A 19,891-nucleotide genomic window follows, 5' to 3' on the forward strand; every position below is an offset into this window, starting at 1 on the left:
ACAGTATTCCAAATGAGACCTAACTAAGGTCCTGTACAGCTGCAACGTGACTTGCCAATTTTTATATTCAATGCCCTGACCGATGAAGGCCAGCATGCCGTATGCCTTCTTGACCACCTTATCCACATGCATTGCCACTTTCAGTGGTCGGTGGACTTGCACGCCCAGAGCTCTCTGCCTGTCAGTACTCGCAAGAGTCCTTCCCATTTATTGTGTAATTCCTACATGCATTGAACCTTCCAAAGTGCATTACCTCACACTTGTCCGGATTAAATTCCATCTGCCATTTCTCCACCCAAGACTCCAACCAGTTTATATCTTGCTGTATCCTCTGACAATCCTCTTCACTATCCCCAATTCCACCAATTTTTGTGTCGTCTGCGAACTTACTAATCAGACCAGCTACATTTTCTTCCAAATCATTTATATATACTACGAACACCAAAGGTCCCAGAACTGATCCCTGTGGAAGCCGCTAGTCACAGCCTTCCATTCAGAAAAGCACCTTTCTACTGCTACTCTCTTCTTTTGTGCCAAACCAGTTCTGTATCCAACTTGCCAGCTCTCCTCTGACCCCTTGTGACTTCACCTTCTGTACCAGTCTACCATGAGGTACCTTGCCAAAGGCTTTACTGAAGTCCATGTATACAACATCTACTGCCTTTCTCTCATCTATCATCTTTGTCGCTTCCTCGAAAAACACAATCAAATTAGTGAGGCACAAACTCCCCTTCACAAAACCATGCTGCCCATCACTAATAAGTCCATTTGTTTCCAGATGTGAGTAAATCCTGACTCTAAGAATCCTGTCTCTAATTTCCTGGATTATCCCTGCTGCCCCTCTTAAACAATGGAACAACATTGGCTACTCTCCAGTCCTCTGGAATCTCACCTGTCGCCAATGAGGATACAAAGATTACTGTCAAGGCCCCAGCAATTTCCTCCCTTGCCTCCCTCAGTATTCTGGGGTAGATCCCATCAGGCCCTGGGGATTTATCTACTTTAATGCTTTATAAGATGCCCTACACCTCCTCTTTATTAATATCAACATGACTCAGAATATCTACACACTCTATCCTATACTCCTCATCCACCAAGACCTTCTCTTTGGTGAATACTGAGGCAAAGTATTCATTTAGAAGCTTTCCCATTTTTTCTGATTCCATACATAGATTCCCTTCAATATCCTTGAATGGACCAACACTTTCTCTCACTACCCTCTTGCTCTTTATAAGTGTATAAAAGCCTCAGGATTTTCCTTAATACTGTTTGCCAACGACATTTCATGACCCCTTTTAGCCTTCCTAACTCCTACCTTAAGTTCCTTCCTACTTTCTTTATATTCTTTAAGGGCTTCATCTGTCCTAAGTATTTTAGATCTTACGAATCCTTCCTTTTCTTTTTGACAAGGTTTGTAATATCCCTCGTTATCCAAGGTTACTATATTTGCCTCGCAGTGCCAGGGTCCCAGATTCGATTCCCAGCTTGGGTCACTGTCTGTACCTAGTCCTCACGTTCTCCCTGTGTCTGCGTGGGTTTCCTCCGGGTGCTCCGGGTTCCTTCCACACGTCCTGAAAGATGTGCTTGTTAGGTGAATTGGACATTCTGAATTTTCCCTCTGCGTACCCAAACAGGTGCCGTACTGTGGCGAATAGGAGATTTCCACAGTAACTTCATTGCAGTATTAATGTAAGCCGACTTGTGACAATAATAAAGATTATTAGATTGTTATTCTGGCCTCGGGTGACTATCTGTGTGGAGTTTGCACTTTCTCTCCATGTCTGTGTGGGTTTCCTCCGGGTGCTCTCACATAGTAAAAAGATGTGCAGGTTAGGAGGATGGCCATGCTAAATTACCCCTTTGTGTCCAAAATGTTAGGTAGGGATACGGGGGAGGGCAGCGGTGTGTGCCTAGGTAGGGTGCTCTTCCCAAGGCTGGTGCAGACTGGATGGGCCGAATGGCCTCCTTCTGCATTGTAGGGATTCACATCTATTGTATTCTAACTGCTAGGATCCTGGTTAGACATTCATCACTATGACTAGCAACACCACTCTGCATCAGGCTTTCCATGTCCTTCGTATCGCCCCACAGCTGATCACTGTGCTGCACTGCATGTCTTCTTGGTGTCTGGTCAAATGCCCAGCCGCTCAAGCAAGAACTGCCAAACAAATACGCTATACATGGCTAAACAAACAGCAGCAATGCCATAATGTCTACCTTACAGGAGCTGTTCAGCTTTGGAAGCTCTTCATAATATTAGATGAATATAAATTAATCATAATATAAATTAATAAATGGTCGTGAATTCGTCCGTTAAAACAAGGTTTATTCTCTGGACTTCGGGCTCCAGGCCAAGGGTGAAGCATTTAAAATGAGAGATGTGGAAAATGTGAGTACCAGAGGAGTGCGGATTTCCAGAGGGAGGGAGGGTGACACGTTGGACGGATTTGAAAGAAAAGGGAATATTTTTCCACGGTGAGCCTTTGCAAACTCGAACAATACTAACACCTCACAGCTGTCTACGCCTCAGTTTGACACACTGGCCTCCTCCTGAAGCTGCCACGGATCCCTCCCCCACCACCACCCCACAACTCCCCACCACCACCACCCCACAGCTCCCCTCCCCCCCCCCACCACCACCCCACAGCTCCCCCCCCACCACCCCATAGCTCCCCCTCCCCCCCACCACCCCACAGCTCCCCCAGCACCACCACAACTCCCCACCACCACCACCCCACAGCTCCCCTCCCCCCCCCACCACCACCCCACAGCTCCCCCCCACCACCCCACAGCTCCCCCTCCCCCCACCACCCCACAGCTCCCCCCACCACCACCCCACAACTCCCCACCACCACCACCCCACAGCTCCCCCCCCACCACCCCACAGCTCCCCCTCCCCCCACCACCCCACAGCTCCCCCCCATACCACCACCCCCCCACCACCCCACAGCTCCCTCCCACCACCACCCCACAACTCCCCACCACCACCACCCCACAGCTCCGCCCCCCCACCACCACCCCCCCACCACCCCACAGCTCCCCCCCCAACACCACCCCACAGCTCCCTCCCACCACCACCCCACAACTCCCCACCACCACCACCCCACAGCTCCGCCCCCCCACCACCACCCCCCACCACCCCACAGCTCCCCCCCCCACCACCACCCCACAGCTCCCTCCCACCACCACCCCACAACTCCCCACCACCACCACCCCACAGCTCCCCTCCCCCCCCACCACCACCCCACAGCTCCCCCCCACCACCCCACAGCTCCCCTCCCCCCCCACCCCACAGCTCCCCTCCCCCCCCACCACCACCCCACAGCTCCCCCCACCACCCCACAGCTCCCCCTCCCCCCCACCACCCCACAGCTCCCCCCACCACCACCCCACAACTCCCCACCACCACCACCCCACAGCTCCCCCCCATACCACCACCCCCCCCACCACCCCACAGCTCCCTCCCACCACCACCCCACAGCTCCCCCCCACCACCACCCCACAGCTCCCTCCCACCACCACCCCACAGCTCCCTCCCACCACCACCCCACAACTACCCACCACCACCACCCCACAGCTCCGCCCCCCCACCACCACCCCCCACCACCCCACAGCTCCCCCCCCCCACCACCACCCCACAGCTCCCTCCCACCACCACCCCACAACTCCCCACCACCACCACCCCACAGCTCCCCTCCCCCCCCACCACCACCCCTGGGGGGGAGGGGGAGCTGTGGGGTGGTGGGGGGAGCTGTGGGGTGGTGGTGGGGGGGAGGGGAGCTGTGGGGTGGTGGGGTGGAGGGGAGCTGTGGGGTGGTGGGGGGGAGCTGTGGGGTGGTGGTGGGGGGGGAGGGGAGCTGTGGGGTGGTGGTGGTGGGGAGTTGTGGGGTGGTGGTGGGAGGGAGCTGTGGGGTGGTGGTGGGGGGGGGGAGCTGTGGGGTGGTGGGGGGTGGTGGTGGGGGGGCGGAGCTGTGGGGTGGTGGTGGTGGGTAGTTGTGGGGTGGTGGTGGGAGGGAGCTGTGGGGTGGTGGTGGGAGGGAGCTGTGGGGTGGTGGTGGGGGGGAGCTGTGGGGTGGTGGTGGGAGGGAGCTGTGGGGTGGTGGGGGGGGTGGTGGTATGGGGGGGAGCTGTGGGGTGGTGGTGGTGGGGAGTTGTGGGGTGGTGGTGGGGGGAGCTGTGGGGTGGTGGGGGGGAGGGGGAGCTGTGGGGTGGTGGGGGGAGCTGTGGGGTGGTGGTGGGGGGGGAGGGGAGCTGTGGGGTGGGGGGGGAGGGGAGCTGTGGGGTGGTGGGGGGGAGCTGTGGGGTGGTGGTGGGGGGGGAGGGGAGCTGTGGGGTGGTGGTGGTGGGGAGTTGTGGGGTGGTGGTGGGAGGGAGCTGTGGGGTGGTGGTGGGGGGGGGAGCTGTGGGGTGGTGGGGGGGTGGTGGTGGGGGGGCGGAGCTGTGGGGTGGTGGTGGTGGGGAGTTGTGGGGTGGTGGTGGGAGGGAGCTGTGGGGTGGTGTTGGGGGGGGAGCTGTGGGGTGGTGGGGGGGTGGTGGTGGGGGGGCGGAGCTGTGGGGTGGTGGTGGTGGGGAGTTGTGGGGTGGTGGTGGGAGGGAGCTGTGGGGTGGTGGGGGGGTGGTGGTATGGGGGGGAGCTGTGGGGTGGTGGGGGGAGGGGGAGCTGTGGGGTGGTGGGGGGGGAGCTGTGGGGTGGTGGTGGTGGGGAGTTGTGGGGTGGTGGTGGGGGGAGCTGTGGGGTGGTGGGGGGAGGGGGAGCTGTGGGGTGGTGGGGGGGAGCTGTGGGGTGGTGGTGGGGGGGGGGAGGGGAGCTGTGGGGTGGTGGTGGTGGGGAGTTGTGGTGGTGCTGGGGGAGCTGTGGGGTGGTGGGGGGGGAGGGGGAGCTATGGGGTGGTGGGGGGGGGAGCTGTGGGGTGGTGGTGGGGGGGGGGAGGGGAGCTGTGGGGTGGTGGTGGTGGGGAGTTGTGGGGTGGTGGTGGGGGGAGGGATCCGTGGCAGCTTCAGGAGGAGGCCAGTGTGTCAAACTGAGGCGTAGACAGCTGTGAGGTGTTAGTATTGTTCGAGTTTGCAAAGGCTCACCGTGGAAAAATATTCCCTTTTCTTTCAAATCCGTCCAACGTGTCACCCTCCCTCCCTCTGGAAATCCGCACTCCTCTGGTACTCACATTTTCCACATCTCTCATTTTAAATGCTTCACCCTTGGCCTGGAGCCCGAAGTCCAGAGAATAAACCTTGTTTTAACGGACGAATTCACGACCATTTATTAATTTATATTATGATTAATTTATATTCATCTAATATTATGAAGAGCTTCCAAAGCTGAACAGCTCCTGTAAGGTAGACATTATGGCATTGCTGCTGTTTGTTTAGCCATGTATAGCGTATTTGTTTGGCAGTTCTTGCTTGAGCGGCTGGGCATTTGACCAGACACCAAGAAGACATGCAGTGCAGCACAGTGATCAGCTGTGGGGCGATACGAAGGACATGGAAAGCCTGATGCAGAGTGGTGTTGCTAGTCATAGTGATGAATGTCTAACCAGGATCCTAGCAGTTAGAATACAATAGATGTGAATCCCTACAATGCAGAAGGAGGCCATTCGGCCCATCCAGTCTGCACCAGCCTTGGGAAGAGCACCCTACCTAGGCACACACCGCTGCCCTCCCCCGTATCCCTACCTAACATTTTGGACACAAAGGGGTAATTTAGCATGGCCATCCTCCTAACCTGCACATCTTTTTACTATGTGAGAGCACCCGGAGGAAACCCACACAGACATGGAGAGAAAGTGCAAACTCCACACAGATAGTCACCCGAGGCCAGAATAACAATCTAATAATCTTTATTATTGTCACAAGTCGGCTTACATTAATACTGCAATGAAGTTACTGTGGAAATCTCCTATTCGCCACAGTACGGCACCTGTTTGGGTACGCAGAGGGAAAATTCAGAATGTCCAATTCACCTAACAAGCACATCTTTCAGGACGTGTGGAAGGAACCCGGAGCACCCGGAGGAAACCCACGCAGACACAGGGAGAACGTGAGGACTAGGTACAGACAGTGACCCAAGCTGGGAATCGAATCTGGGACCCTGGCACTGCGAGGCAAATATAGTAACCTTGGATAACGAGGGATATTACAAACCTTGTCAAAAAGAAAAGGAAGGATTCGTAAGATCTAAAATACTTAGGACAGATGAAGCCCTTAAAGAATATAAAGAAAGTAGGAAGGAACTTAAGGTAGGAGTTAGGAAGGCTAACCACCACCCCACAGCTCCGCCCCCCCACCACCACCCCCCCCACCACCCCACAGCTCCCCCCCCAACACCACCCCACAGCTCCCTCCCACCACCACCCCACAACTCCCCACCACCACCACCCCACAGCTCCGCCCCCCCACCACCACCCCCCACCACCCCACAGCTCCCCCCCCCACCACCACCCCACAGCTCCCTCCCACCACCACCCCACAACTCCCCACCACCACCACCCCACAGCTCCCCTCCCCCCCCACCACCACCCCACAGCTCCCCCCCACCACCCCACAGCTCCCCTCCCCCCCCACCCCACAGCTCCCCTCCCCCCCCACCACCACCCCACAGCTCCCCCCACCACCCCACAGCTCCCCCTCCCCCCCACCACCCCACAGCTCCCCCCACCACCACCCCACAACTCCCCACCACCACCACCCCACAGCTCCCCCCCATACCACCACCCCCCCCACCACCCCACAGCTCCCTCCCACCACCACCCCACAGCTCCCCCCCACCACCACCCCACAGCTCCCTCCCACCACCACCCCACAGCTCCCTCCCACCACCACCCCACAACTACCCACCACCACCACCCCACAGCTCCGCCCCCCCACCACCACCCCCCACCACCCCACAGCTCCCCCCCCCCACCACCACCCCACAGCTCCCTCCCACCACCACCCCACAACTCCCCACCACCACCACCCCACAGCTCCCCTCCCCCCCCACCACCACCCCACAGCTCCCCCCCACCACCCCACAGCTCCCCTCCACCCCACCACCCCACAGCTCCCCTCCCCCCCACCACCACCCCACAGCTCCCCCCACCACCCCACAGCTCCCCCTCCCCCCCACCACCCCACAGCTCCCCCACCACCACCCCACAACTCCCCACCACCACCACCCCACAGCTCCCCCCATACCACCACCCCCCCCCCACCACCCACAGCTCCCCCCCACCACCCCACAGCTCCCCCTCCCCCCCACCACCCCACAGCTCCCCCCACCACCACCCCACAACTCCCCACCACCACCACCCCACAGCTCCCCCCCCCCACCACCACCCCCCCCCACCACCCCACAGCTCTCCCCCCCCCCCACCACCACCCCACAGCTCCCTCCCACCACCACCCCACAACTCCCCACCACCACCACCCCACAGCTCCCCTCCCCCCCCACCACCCCACAGCTCTCCCCCCCCCCCCACCACCACCCCACAGCTCCCCCACCACCACCCCACAGCTCCCCCCACCTCACCCCACAGCTCCCCCCAACCCCCGGGTGACTAAAAGCATCGGAACACTATTGAACAATCCAAGGTTAAAAGTTCACCTTGGACAGAGAAATTGTACATGCAAAAGACAAACCAATGGACTCCCCGAAGACTCCAACCCTGTTCAACCTCTTATGCAAATAATCTTCCAAAAACTACCTCCCAAAAATCCAGGTATGCCGATGACACCAGCCTCGCGACTCAACCCCCGTCTTTGGAGCAGACCCTAAACGCGGACTTGCGAAGACGGGAACAATACTGCAACACATGGCGACTCAAGCCGACCCCTGCAAAAACAGTATCCAGCTTATTCCATCTTAACAACGCAAAAGCCAAGAAAGCTTAACAACCAAATGAATGGTTACAAGTTAAAGCAGCTCCAAACTCCAACATAGCTCGGAGTGACCTCAGACAGCACACTGACCTTCCGGGAACATGGAAAAACAACTGCAGCCAAGGTCAAGCCCAGAAACAACGTGATTGTCAAACTATCCGGCTCAATGTGTGGGGCTGCTACCACCACCCTCCAACCTCAGCACTCGCACTCATATTCAGTCACAGAAAACCGCAGTCAAAGAGAAAATGCTGGAAAATCTCAGCAGGTCTGGCAGCATCTGTAGGGAGAGAAAAGAGCTAACGTTTCGAGTCCAGATGACCCTTTGTCAAAGCAAAAAACTGTGCCCCTGTTTTGTCAAGATCATCAGAGTTGACACCCAGCTGAATGCTCCCATGCATATTATTGTTATTGGAACACTACAATCAACACCATTCCACTGTTTCCATGTCTGGCAAACGTCACTTCTCCACATATCCACCGACTTACAATCACCCACAAAATGATAGGAAAAATTTGCAATGCCCCCCACCTGCCACTTCATGCTGATCTATTCAACCCACCCAAGGCACGACTCCCACCAAGAAGGTCGATCTGGTAAAACCCTCCCGCACAGGACATCAACGCAAATTCCACCTGGACAAATGAAAGGGAATCATTGGGCATGACAAACAAATACCTCGTTAGGGGCTGGTTTAGCACAGGGCTAAAGAGCTGGCTTTTAAAGCAGACCAAGGCAGGCCAGCAGCACGGTTCAATTCCTGTACCAGCCTCCCCGGACAGGCACCGGAATGTGGCGACTAGGGGCTTTTCATAGTAACTTCATTTTAAGCTTACTTGTGACAATAAGTGATTTTCATTTCATTTCATCTGTGACCATATTAAAAATTGGTACTTCCTTAAGGCTCGGAAAAAGGAGAATATCATGCTATTTTTAAAAAAGGAGAAATAATGTTGTATTACTTGTTTTGGTGCAAGATAATACGAGTGGAGCTAATTCTGAACATCAACATAATAATTCTCTCTGCAACTTCATCTACATTATAACACTGACCACATTTCAAAAGTGCTCCATTGGTAATTGTAGAGATCTACCATGCGGTTCAAGTGCAGTCTCGCATACACTTTAAAACTCGGTAGAAATTTGTGTTACACTTCTCAGATGCGAAGTAAGAATCTTTTATTGCCGCCACTGATTACAATTGAGAAACTTAAATCTATTCTCAATAAAGTCTTGCCAGCAAAAGATTTAAAGAGAAGTAATTTATAAAACAATTTTAACTTTCAAAAATAATACAGAAATGGTTTCTTGCTCTTGAAGTCTTCTTGTACCTTTAGAAGGGAAAATATGAAAATAAGGATAGCAAATAGTCAAGTAAAAGTATAGATTGATCCGGATAGAAAATGGCTTCCCGAACGTCTATGTTTCAGGAGAATGTTATCAGTCTAACTCCATCTGTCCCTACCCCTGCAATGTGCTGATTGGCTCGGATGGGTTTCAAATACATTTGGTTGGATGGTTAGTTGTCAATGATCAATGTGAAGCACACATTCGGATTTGTTGCATTTGTAGATTTTTGTTTGTGTTGGAATGTGATCTGTCCTCTTAAACAATTCTAGTTCTTGCTGGTTTTTTTGCTGACTGTGCTTCTCTCTGAATTCGGAACAATGGTGTGTTCATGTAGTCATGGCGACCTTGGGTATGCTGCCTAGCTTTTGCTATTTAAAACAATGGTCAGTTTATGATATCAGTAAAAATGCTGCATAAGCTCGAGCTAGTTTCTTTGAATGTTTCAGATCCTGTGTTTTGCCACTGCAAATTCTGCAAGCTGTGTATTTGGAATCTAAATTATGCTTGAAGTTATATGATAGAACATACAACATAGAACATTACAGCGCAGTACAGGCCCTTCGGCCCTCGATGTTGCGCCGACCTGTGAAACCACTCTAAAGCCCATCTACACTATTCCCTTATCATCCATATGTCTATCCAATGACCATTTGAATGCCCTGTGTGTTGGCGAGTCCACTCCTGTTGCAGGCAGGGCATTCCGCGCCCTTACTACTCTCTGAGTAAAGAACCTACCTCTGACATCTGTCTTATATCTATCTCCCCTCAATTTAAAGCTATGTCCCCTCATGCTAGACATCACCATCCGAGGAAAAAGGCTCTCACTGTCCACCCTATCCAATCCTCTGATCATCTTGTATGCCTCAATTAAATCACCTCTTAACCTTCTTCTCTCTAACGAAAACAGCCTCAAGTCCCTCAGCCTTTCCTCATAAGATCTTCCCTCCATACCAGGCAACATTCTGGTAAATCTCCTCTGCACCCTTTCCAATGCTTCCACATCCTTCCTATAATGAAATCCATTTTAAAATTGATTTTAAACTGGGCTTTAGTTTTTACATTTACATGGCTAAATCAATTACCCTTTTCCCTATTAGAAATGGACAGATTTCTACAGTAATGAAACGCTCTGGGAGTCCTTAAAAACACAGCTTTTCTGTGCCGTCTCTGCACCTTGTGTGAAGGTAAGGCGTCATAATGTGACAGCGATGGCTCACTGTGCAACATGCTCACCTCTGTTTCAATTGGCTGTGAAGCTGGGTCCTGCTGCAGAGACTTGAGCACACAAATCTGGGCTGTTGTTTCCAGCGGGGCACTGAGGGAGTGCGGCACTGTTGGAGGTGCTGTCCTTTGGATGAGGCGCCGAACCAAACCAGCGTTTCCACCTCCTGCCCATTGAATCGGAATGGCACACCATTCAGGAATAGTGGGTGCTGGGTGTTAAGTAGCGGGCGGGGGGGGGGGGGGGGGGGGGTGTTGCGCAAGGGCAGTAGGATGGGGAGGGATGAGGGGGATGTAATATTCCTATCAGAGGATGGGGGCAACAAAGGGTGAAGGTAACGACATCACGCACTCCTGTGGACTCCACACCGTGGGGAGAACGAACTTCACACAATCACAGAATCTTGGACAGTGCAGAAGGAGGCCATTCGGGCCATCGGCTCTGCACTGGCCTCTGAAAGAACATTCACACAGCCACTTTCACAGCCTGAGGTTATCCCACAGTGGTTTATAGCAAGCCTCCTGGTTTTTGTCAAACAGGAAATTTACACACAGCAAGATCCCCCAAAACATCTACGCAATAAATGGCCTGAGCGTCTGTTGGAGTGATGGATTAGTTGGTTAAGGCATTTGAATACAGGGCTTCAGGTGTGTGGAGGGGAGAGCGAGGGTTAAACGTGTAAAACTTTGCAATAAGGCAGTGGCGGCGGACTACACATGCACACACATAAACACACACACACACACCACATACACAAACACACCACACATACACAGTGTTAAAACCTCAAGCGGTATTTGAACTGGATGTCGTGTGTGGGCTGCATAGTCCCGAACCCCCAGCGGCTGCAGTCTATGGGAGGGATCTCTTCCTCGGGGTTCACCAGCTCAAATTCGAAGTAGCTGAGCATGAGGAAGACAAACTGCTTGAGCTCGTTGACGGCGAAGAAGCGCCCAGGACACATGCTGACCCCGGCCCCCCAGGGCATGTTGTAGTATTTCAGCCTCTTGCCGCCCCTGTAGAAGTCGGTTTTCCTGCTGCTGCCATCCGCCTGGAGGAAGCGGTCAAACTGGAAGGTGTGCGGCTGCGGGTGGATCTCCGGGTCCATGTGTGCCGACAGGTAAGGGAAGAGGGCCACCCGGTCGCCCTTCCTCAGCCAGTACTCCCTGCCGTCCGCCATCTGGAGGCTGGTGTCCTCCAACACGGCCCGGACCAGCATAGGGGCGGCGGTCATCCGGAGGCTCTCGTCCACTGCGCTGTCCAGCACCAGGGTCCTCAGCAGCATGTCCCTGGTCAGCTCGATGGGTGGGGCCCCCGCCTTGGCCTCCTGACCCGTCTCCCGCAGGATCCGGTCTACCTCAGCCCGCACCGCCCCCAGAGCCTTTGGGGAACTGATAAGGTATAGCAGGAGCCAGAAGGCTGAAGGGCCAGTGTTGCCCTGCGATGCCCAGAGCAGCAGGAACATGTAGCGACTCTGCATGCCTTGCTCCACCCCTTGCTCCGCCATCTGCTGCTGACGCTCGGAGATCCACCTGCTGATATTCTCCCGGTTTCCCATCTTCTGGATGGAGAGCAGCTCCCAGAAAAGCCTCTTGAGCTTCTCAGCCTCCAGCTTCTGCTTGGGCGTCAAGACGGCGTATGCCAAGCGCGGGAAGAGGCGGTCGTACCTCCTGAAGTGGCCAAAGATGTGGTTGGATTGCTGGTGGTCACGCTGCCAAGCTGCATCCTCCACCTCCTGCTGGTCACTCTCAGTGGCCGGCTGGGTCCCAAACAGGGTCAGGTAGCCAGCCCTGAACACCAGGTTGTAACTGAAGTGGAAGAGGCCGTCCTCCTTCCACTGGCCAGGCTGGGCCACGCTTTGGAGCATCAGTTTCTGCAGGTTGCCCATCATGGCCCGGGTCAGCTCCACCAGGCCGTCCCCCATCAGGTGCTTGCTGCTGGCGGCATTCAGCAGCTTGTGGTCTTCATCCCTCGCCTGGTATCCGAACACCCTCGCCACCAGCTCCACTGCAAACTTCTCAAAATCCAGCTTGGCTCGGGATTCCTTCACCACTGCTCCGTAGGACAGGGGGTCCATCAGGAAGGTGATGTAATGGCCCCCCAGTTGCACGGTGAAGATTTCCCCGTGCTTCCTCTGCATCCGCTGCAGGAACTGCATCGTGTTCCTGCGAAAAGGCAGGACATGCCCCAGCCAGGGCAGGTAGCCGGAGTCAAGGGGGGGCTCGCCAGGTCGACGGACCCTGAGGGCACCCAGAAAGTACAGCAGGGTGAGCAGGAGGGCTGCCAGGGTCAGGAGAACGGGCAGCCAGTAAGCCATGTCGCTGCTGCTGTTGCTTCAGCTGCCCAGCTTCAGTGTGACTTGGAATCCTCACTGCGTCTCCCAGTTTTAAACCCCTTTCGTCACAACGTGGAAGGGAGGAGTTGTTAACTTGGGACCTTATCCAATGGAAGCCACAGCAGCCTGTTATTCAGTAATTGCCTTGCATTACACAATGTTCCAAAGATCTTTATCCCTTTTCAGAACTCGCTGGCAGCTCACACCCCCTGTCGGCAGCTCAGTTTCATTTTTTTATTACAAAGTGCATATATTCAACATCTCCCAGTGAAGGTGAAGTGACTGAATGATAGTTATGTACAAATTCTGTGCATAAAATAAAACCCAGTCACTGAAAGTAATGTGGTCTCCAGACAAGACTGATAGGAGATAACATTCTTTTTATTTAAAAAGATTTTGTTGGCATTTTCAACATTCTGTGCGTTGCTATTCGTGTTCATTTGTTGTACAGAGTAACGCAAAAAAGGCTCTTATTTTACTTTATTTTATTTACAGATTGCTGCTGTCTAGTTCGGCCTGTCTCTCCCGCACCCCCCAACACCCCTCCCCTCCCCCAGCCCCCCTTTCCCTAACCATTCCCCATCTCCCCCCACCCCCTTGCTATCCTCCTTGGTCGATAGGGGGGTTTCCCTTTTTTTTGTGTGGATGGGGGGGGGGACACACGACATCCACCCCCCCGTGTTGTACCTCTTTGCCCGTCTCAGACTCTGCCGCCTCCTCCCCCCTCCGGGGTTGTGCGGCCCTGGCATTGCTCCTTGTCTTTTCTTTTTCCCCTCACTACTTCTTCCAGTTCTCCCTCTACTGGCTGTTGTTGGCCTGAAACAGGGGGCGAAATTCTCCTACCCGCCCCACCACATTTCTGCGCCGACCGGCCAGCGGGAGTCTCCGTAACACCGGCCGGTCAATGGGGTTTCCCATTGTGGGGCAGCCCCACGCCGTCGGGAAACACCCCGGTGCCGGCAAAACGGAGATTCCCGCCGGCGGAGAATGACGCCCCAGGTTTTGGGACAGGCCGAGCAGGATTCTCCGGCGTGCGATTAGGGAAGTGAAAGCTGGGGCGTCGGCCCCCTTCCCCATGTGTAGCTCTGGCTGCTCCGATACCCGGAAGATTGCCACATTTGAGCACAGCTTCACCCTCACCCCCACAGCCTTGGACACTGCATTGGAGAAGGCTGTCCAGAACCCAACAAGTTTGGGACAAGCCCAGAACATGCGGTTGTGGTTGGCTGGGAGCCTCTGGCACCGTTCACATTTGTCCTCCACTTCCGGGAAGAACCTGTTCATTTGAGTTCTGGTCAGGTGTGCTCTGTGCACCACTTTGAACTGCATGAGGCTGAGCCTTGCACAGGAGGAGGTAGAGTTGGCCCTGCTCAATGCTTCGCTCCAGAGTCTCCACCCCACTTCTGTCCCCAGTTTGTCCTCCCATTTCCGTCTGGTCTTGTCCGGTGGTGTTCAGGCTCTGTCCGGTAGCTGTCCGTGTATTTTCCCACAGAGTCCCCCCTCCTTACTGTCCGCGTTCATCAGCTCCCCTAATAGTGTGGTCTCCGGGGCCCATGGGGTATCCTATTGCCTCTTTGTGGAGGAGGTACTTTATTTGTAGGTGTTTCATTTCCTGTTCTGTCGGCAATTCCCATTCCTCCGTCAGTTCGTTCAGCGTCGCTAGTCAGTGCCCTACATAGAAGTCCCTAACTGTTAGCGTTCCCCCACCCTGTCTCCATTTTTTAAAGGTTGCATCTAGCATGGCTGGCGGGAATCTGTGATTACCGCAGGTGTGGGGCCATGGGGGACATCTTGGTCAGCCCGAAGTGCTGTCTTAGTTGGCCCCATGTTTTCAGTGTGGCCGCTGCCACTGGGCTAGATGTGTATTTCGCCGAGGAGGATGGGAGTGCTGCCGTGGTCTGGGCCCGGAGGGTCATTCCCTTGCAGGAGGCCTCCTCCATTCGCACCCACTCCAAGTTGGGTTTGTGCACCCATCCCCTCACCCTTTCCGTTGTTGCTGCCCAGTGGTAATATTGCAAGTTTGGCAGTGCTCGTCCTCCCTTAATTTTCCTTTTTTGCAGTGTTGACTTGGGGACCCCCCCCCGCGCCCCCCACACAAACGCCATAATTAAGCAGTCTAGGTTCTGGAAGAAGGCCTTGGGGATGAAGATCGGTATGGACCTAAACAGGAAGAGGATCCTCGGCAGCACGTTCATTTTGATCGTCTGCGCTCTCCCCGCCAGGGAGAGTGGGAGGGCGTTCCACCTTTGTAAGTCCTTTTTGACTTCCTCCACCAGGCTGGTCAGGTTCCATTTATGGATCTGTGGCCAGTCTGGCCATTTAGATCCCCAGGTATCGGAATCTGTTTTGGGCTATTTTGAACGGGAGACACTCCAGTTCTGTCCCTCCCCCATTTGGGTTCACTGGGAATGCCTCACTTTTACCCAGGTTGAGTTTGTAACCCGAGAAGGTTCCAAACTCTTTCAGGATCCGCATGATTGTTTTCAGACCTTCCTGTGGCATTGAGACATACAGGAGCAGGTCATCTACATAGAGCAAAACTCTGTGCTCTCTGTCTCCTCTTTGGATGCCCTTCCAGTTTTTCGCACCCCGTAGGGCTATGGCCAGGGGTTTGATTGCTGATGCAAACAGGAGCAGGGACAGTGGGCATCCCTGCCTTGTGCCTCTTTGTAGTTGGAAGTATTCAGAGCTGGTGCTGTTAGTTTGAACGCTCGCCTTGGGAGCGTTGTACAGGAGTCTCACCCAGGCGGTGCATCCTGCTCCTAGTCCAAACAGTTCCAGTACCTCGAGGAGGTACTTCCATTCGACTCTGTCGAAGGCCTCTTCTCCGTCCAGGGAGACCATCACCTCTGATGCTCTACCCTTGACAAAGCCCGTCTGGTCCTCAGCGACCACCTCGATACGGCGATCTCCAGCCTTTTGGCCAGGACCTTTACGAGCATTTTCACATCCACATTCAGCAGCGAAATGGGTCTATATGATCCACATTCCACCATCTGGTCTTTGTCTTTTTTGAGTATCAGTGAGATTGTGGCCTGTGCTAGCGTGGGAGGCAAAGTGCCCCTTGCCAGCGAGTCTGCGAACATGTCCCTTAAATGTGGGGCCAGGGCCGGTGAGAATCCTTTGTAGAAGTCCGCCGGGAACCCATCAGGTCCCGGTGCCTTCCCCGTCTGCATGGAACTGATGCTCTCCATGATTTCTCACAGACCTGTTGGTGCTTCCAGCTCTCTCCGTCTATCCTCCCCCACAGTCCGTCGGGAAACTGTTTCATCCCCGCGTCCCCATCAGGGGATTCAGAGGTGCACAGCCCTCGGTAGAAGGTCTCAAATGCTTGGTTAACCTTTTTTTGTTCCTCTACCAGTCTGCCTCTGCCATCCTTTACCTGCGCTATTTCCCTCATGGCTGTCTGCTTTCTCAGCTGGTGAGCCAGTAGGCGGCCAGCCTTTTCTCCGTGTTTGGAAAAGTCCCCCATGTCTGGTGCAGTTGAATAGTGGATAGCAGGTTAAAGTCCATTTGTAGCTTTTTCGTCTCCACCAGCAACTCTATGTTCTTGGAGTATTTTCTGTCTACCTCCAAGATGGAGTCGATCAGTTGTTGCCTGGCCTCCCTCTCTTCCCTATCTCTACGTGCCTTGGAGGCAATAATCTCCCCTCTCATCACAGCCTTCAGTGCCACCCAGAACGTGGAAGGTGAGACTTCTCCGTTCCGGTTGTTAGTCACGTAATCACCTGTGGCCTGCGATGTTTTCTGACAGAAGGCCTTGCGGCCAGGAAGTCCGTGTCCAGCCTCCACGTGGGGCGCTGGGCACGGCCTGTGTCCAACCTCACATCCACGTAGTGCAGAGCGTGGTCGGAGATGACTGTCGCGGAGTACTCCGCTCTTGTAATACCTGGAAGCACCTATTTCCCCACTACAAAGGAGCTGATGCGAGTGTATACCTTGTGCACCTGTGAGAAGAACGAGAATTCTTTTTCTCCCGGGTGTAGGAATCTCCACGGGTCCACCACCCCGATCTGCTCCATAAATGCTCCCAGTTCCTTAGCCATGCCTGTCTTTTCCCCCGTTCTGGAGCTCGATCGGTCAGTCAGCGGGTCCTGTACACAGTTAAAGTCACCCCCCATTAATCAGTCAGTGCGCGTCAATGTTGGAGATTTCCGCCATGATCTTTTTTATAAAGTCTGTGTCGCCCCAGTTGGGAGCTTACACATTCACCAGGACTACCAGTGCCCCTTCCAGGACACCGCTGGCCATGGCAACTTGTCGCCCTGGGTCCGTAACCATCCTAGTCTCCGTAAATCTTGCCCTCGTCCCGTAGCATGAATGGTATGTCTGTCCCACCCAGCCCTTCCTTACCAGTAATCTGTCCTTCTCCCTCAGGTGTGTCTCCTGCAGGTAAATTATGTCGGCCTTCAGGCTTCTCAGTTGCGCGAAAGCTCTGGATCTTTTCACCGGGCCATCAAGTCCCCTTATGTTCCAGGTGACTATCCTGATGGGGGGGTTTCTGACCCCCCGGTCCTGCAGGACCACCCATCCTTACCTGGTGGATGCGCCCTGCACTCCGGGGTTTCTCTTTGTTCGGGGGCCGTCCAAAATGGCCACGGTCGCCGCTCTCGCCATGATGTCAAGCTCCTGCGCTCCAGGGTTCCACTTTAACAGGGAGCATCCAACATGGCCACCAACTGTGTGTACGCCACGTGGGGGCGCCCCTGCACTCCGGGGTCTCCCTTTGTTTAGGGACCCTCTAAAGTGGCTGCTTGCGGCACCATCTTGATTCCTTGGCCTGCTCCATGTCTCCTGAAGCCTGTGTTTGTCTCGTTGCCAACCCTTTCCTATCCTTCTGCCCTTTTTCTGTTCGTTGAGTCCCCCCCCCTCCGCCGTTCCCCCTTCCCCTCCCTATCCCCCCTCCCTTTCCTCATCCCTGTATTCGCCCCCCTTTCTGCCCTGCCCCCCCCCCTTGACCAGACGCTCCCTCTCCCCTGAGAGGTACGCCGTGGCCCCCTTTACTGCTTGTCTTCCCGTGCTAGCCCTCCCTGCTAGTACGCTGGCTTCCCTTCCTGGGCTGGTCTCACCCAGTCTCTGTTCTGTCTGCCCGTCTCCATTCCCTTCCTCCGCCCCCTCATCTGTCTCTCCTATCCTCGCTGCCCTCTCTCCATCCTTCTCTCCTGGTCTGAGAATGAGGCAGCACAGTCCTGCACAAACACAGAGTCCATACAACAGATCTTTGTCCCGTTTCATCCTCCACTTTCCATCTACTTCCCCGCTGCCCTCACCGTTGCTGCGTCTGTTCCCTCTCGAAACTGTTGGTTTTCACAAACTTCTCGGCCTCCGCCGGGGTGCCGAAGTAATGTTCTTTCCCTTTATAAGTTTATCATAGAATTTACAGTGCAGAAGGAGGCCATTCGGCCCATCGAGTCTGCACCGGCTCTTGGAAAGAGCACCCTACCCAAAGTCAACACCTCCACCCTATCCCCATAACCCAGTAACCCCACCCAACGCTAAGGGCAATTTTGGACACTAAGGACAATTTATCATGGCCAATCGACCTAACCTGCACGTCTTTGGACTGTGGGAGGAAACCGGAGCACCCGGAGGAAACCCACGCAGACACGGGGAGAACGTGCAGGAATCGAACCTGGGACCGTGCAGCTGTGAAGCGATTGTGCTATCCACTATGCTACCGTGCTGCCCAAGTTACCCAGAGTTTGGCCGGGAACAACATGCCAAACCACAGCCCGCTCTGAGAGAGTGCCGACTTTGGCCTATTAAATTCAGCCCTCTTTTTTGCAAGGTCCGCCCCAATGTCTGGATAGACCCTAATTCTGTGTCCTTCCCGTGAGCACTATTGTGTCTGTCGGGCCCACCGAAGGATCTTTTCCCTGTCCTGGTACTGGTGCAGCTTCGCGATGATCGCTCTCGGCTGCTCCCCAGTTTGGGGTTTTTGCCGGAGTGGCCTTTGTGCCCTGTCAAGCTCTGGGGGGTTTGGGAAGCTGTTCCTCCCGACCAGGTTGCCCAACATTTGGCCGGTGTAGTCCATTGGGCCCCTTTCCTCCACCCCCTCTGGCAGGATCACAATACGGACGTTCTGTCGCCTGGACCTGTTTCCCTGGTCCTCTACCTGTCCCCTCAGATTCCCCTGGGCCGCCACCAACCTCTTCACCTCGGTCTCCAGAGCCACGATCCTGTCACTCTGGTCGGTTGCTGCCCTTTCCAGGTCAAGGATCGTCCTTTCCTGGGCTTCCACCTTCTTTCCCAGGCCGTCGATCGCGCGCTGGAGTGCGGCCATTGCTTCCGTCACCACCTCCTTCTCCACCTCTTACATCACCACCTGGAACTCCATTTTACTCACCTCTCACATGGCAGTCAGTTCCTTTTTTAGGAATGTCTGCCATCGCTCCCCCGGTGTAGTGGGGACATCGCTGCCTGTTCGTGCTCCTCTGCTCGGGTCGCCGGTCCTCTCTTGTTTCGCCGGGGCCTCCGCCTCGCCTCATGCGTCCGCTGGTGGCTTTTTGAGCCAAGAACCCTGGAAAATTTGTTATTCTGGGTCCGATTGGGTCGCACCTGATGTGCGACGGCTCAGCACATTGCCACCACTGGAAGTCAGGCAGCTCAATTTCTGGCTGAGAGACAGAAATATCGGTCTGAGTTTCTCGGTGGGCACACAACCCTGCGGTGGATCGAAGAGGAAATACACAAGGACACCTGAGGCTTAGGCCAGGACAACAGAGGCCAAGGTACTGCGTGTCCTTGGTAAGTATGTACCTGTCGGGCAGGGAGGAAGTGGTCGAGCAAGGGAACCGTGGTTTACTAAAGCAGTCGAAACACTTGTCAAGAGGAAGAAGGAGGCTTATGTAAAGATGAGACATGAAGGTTCAGTTAGGGCGCTCGAGAGTTATAAGTTAGCTAGGAAGGACCTAAAGAGAGAGCTAAGAAGAGCCAGGAGGGGACATGAGAAGTCTTTGGCAGGCAGGATCAAGGATAACCCTAAAGCTTTCTATAAATATGTCAGGAATAAAAGAATGACTAGGGTAAGAGTAGGGCCAGTCAAGGACAGCAGTGGGAAGTTGTGCTTGGAGTCCGAGGAGATAGGAGAGGTGCTAAATGAATATTTTTCGTCAGTATTCACACA

At 54.8% G+C, this 19,891-nt stretch overlaps 1 protein-coding gene across 1 annotated transcript; it reads right to left on the reverse strand.

Moving 5' to 3' along the window:
* Nucleotides 1-9,020: 9,020 nt before the first annotated feature.
* LOC140424748 (5-beta-cholestane-3-alpha,7-alpha-diol 12-alpha-hydroxylase-like) lies at nt 9,021-12,790 on the reverse strand. The gene has a single exon (XM_072508119.1). It carries the CDS (start codon nt 12,745-12,747, stop codon nt 11,209-11,211), a length of 1,539 nt encoding a protein of 512 aa, XP_072364220.1. The 5' UTR covers nt 12,748-12,790; the 3' UTR covers nt 9,021-11,208.
* Between the last annotated feature and the right edge of the window lie 7,101 nt (nt 12,791-19,891).

Source organism: Scyliorhinus torazame, chromosome 6 (genome assembly GCF_047496885.1).
Source record: "Scyliorhinus torazame isolate Kashiwa2021f chromosome 6, sScyTor2.1, whole genome shotgun sequence".
NCBI classification, from domain to species: domain Eukaryota; kingdom Metazoa; phylum Chordata; class Chondrichthyes; order Carcharhiniformes; family Scyliorhinidae; genus Scyliorhinus; species Scyliorhinus torazame.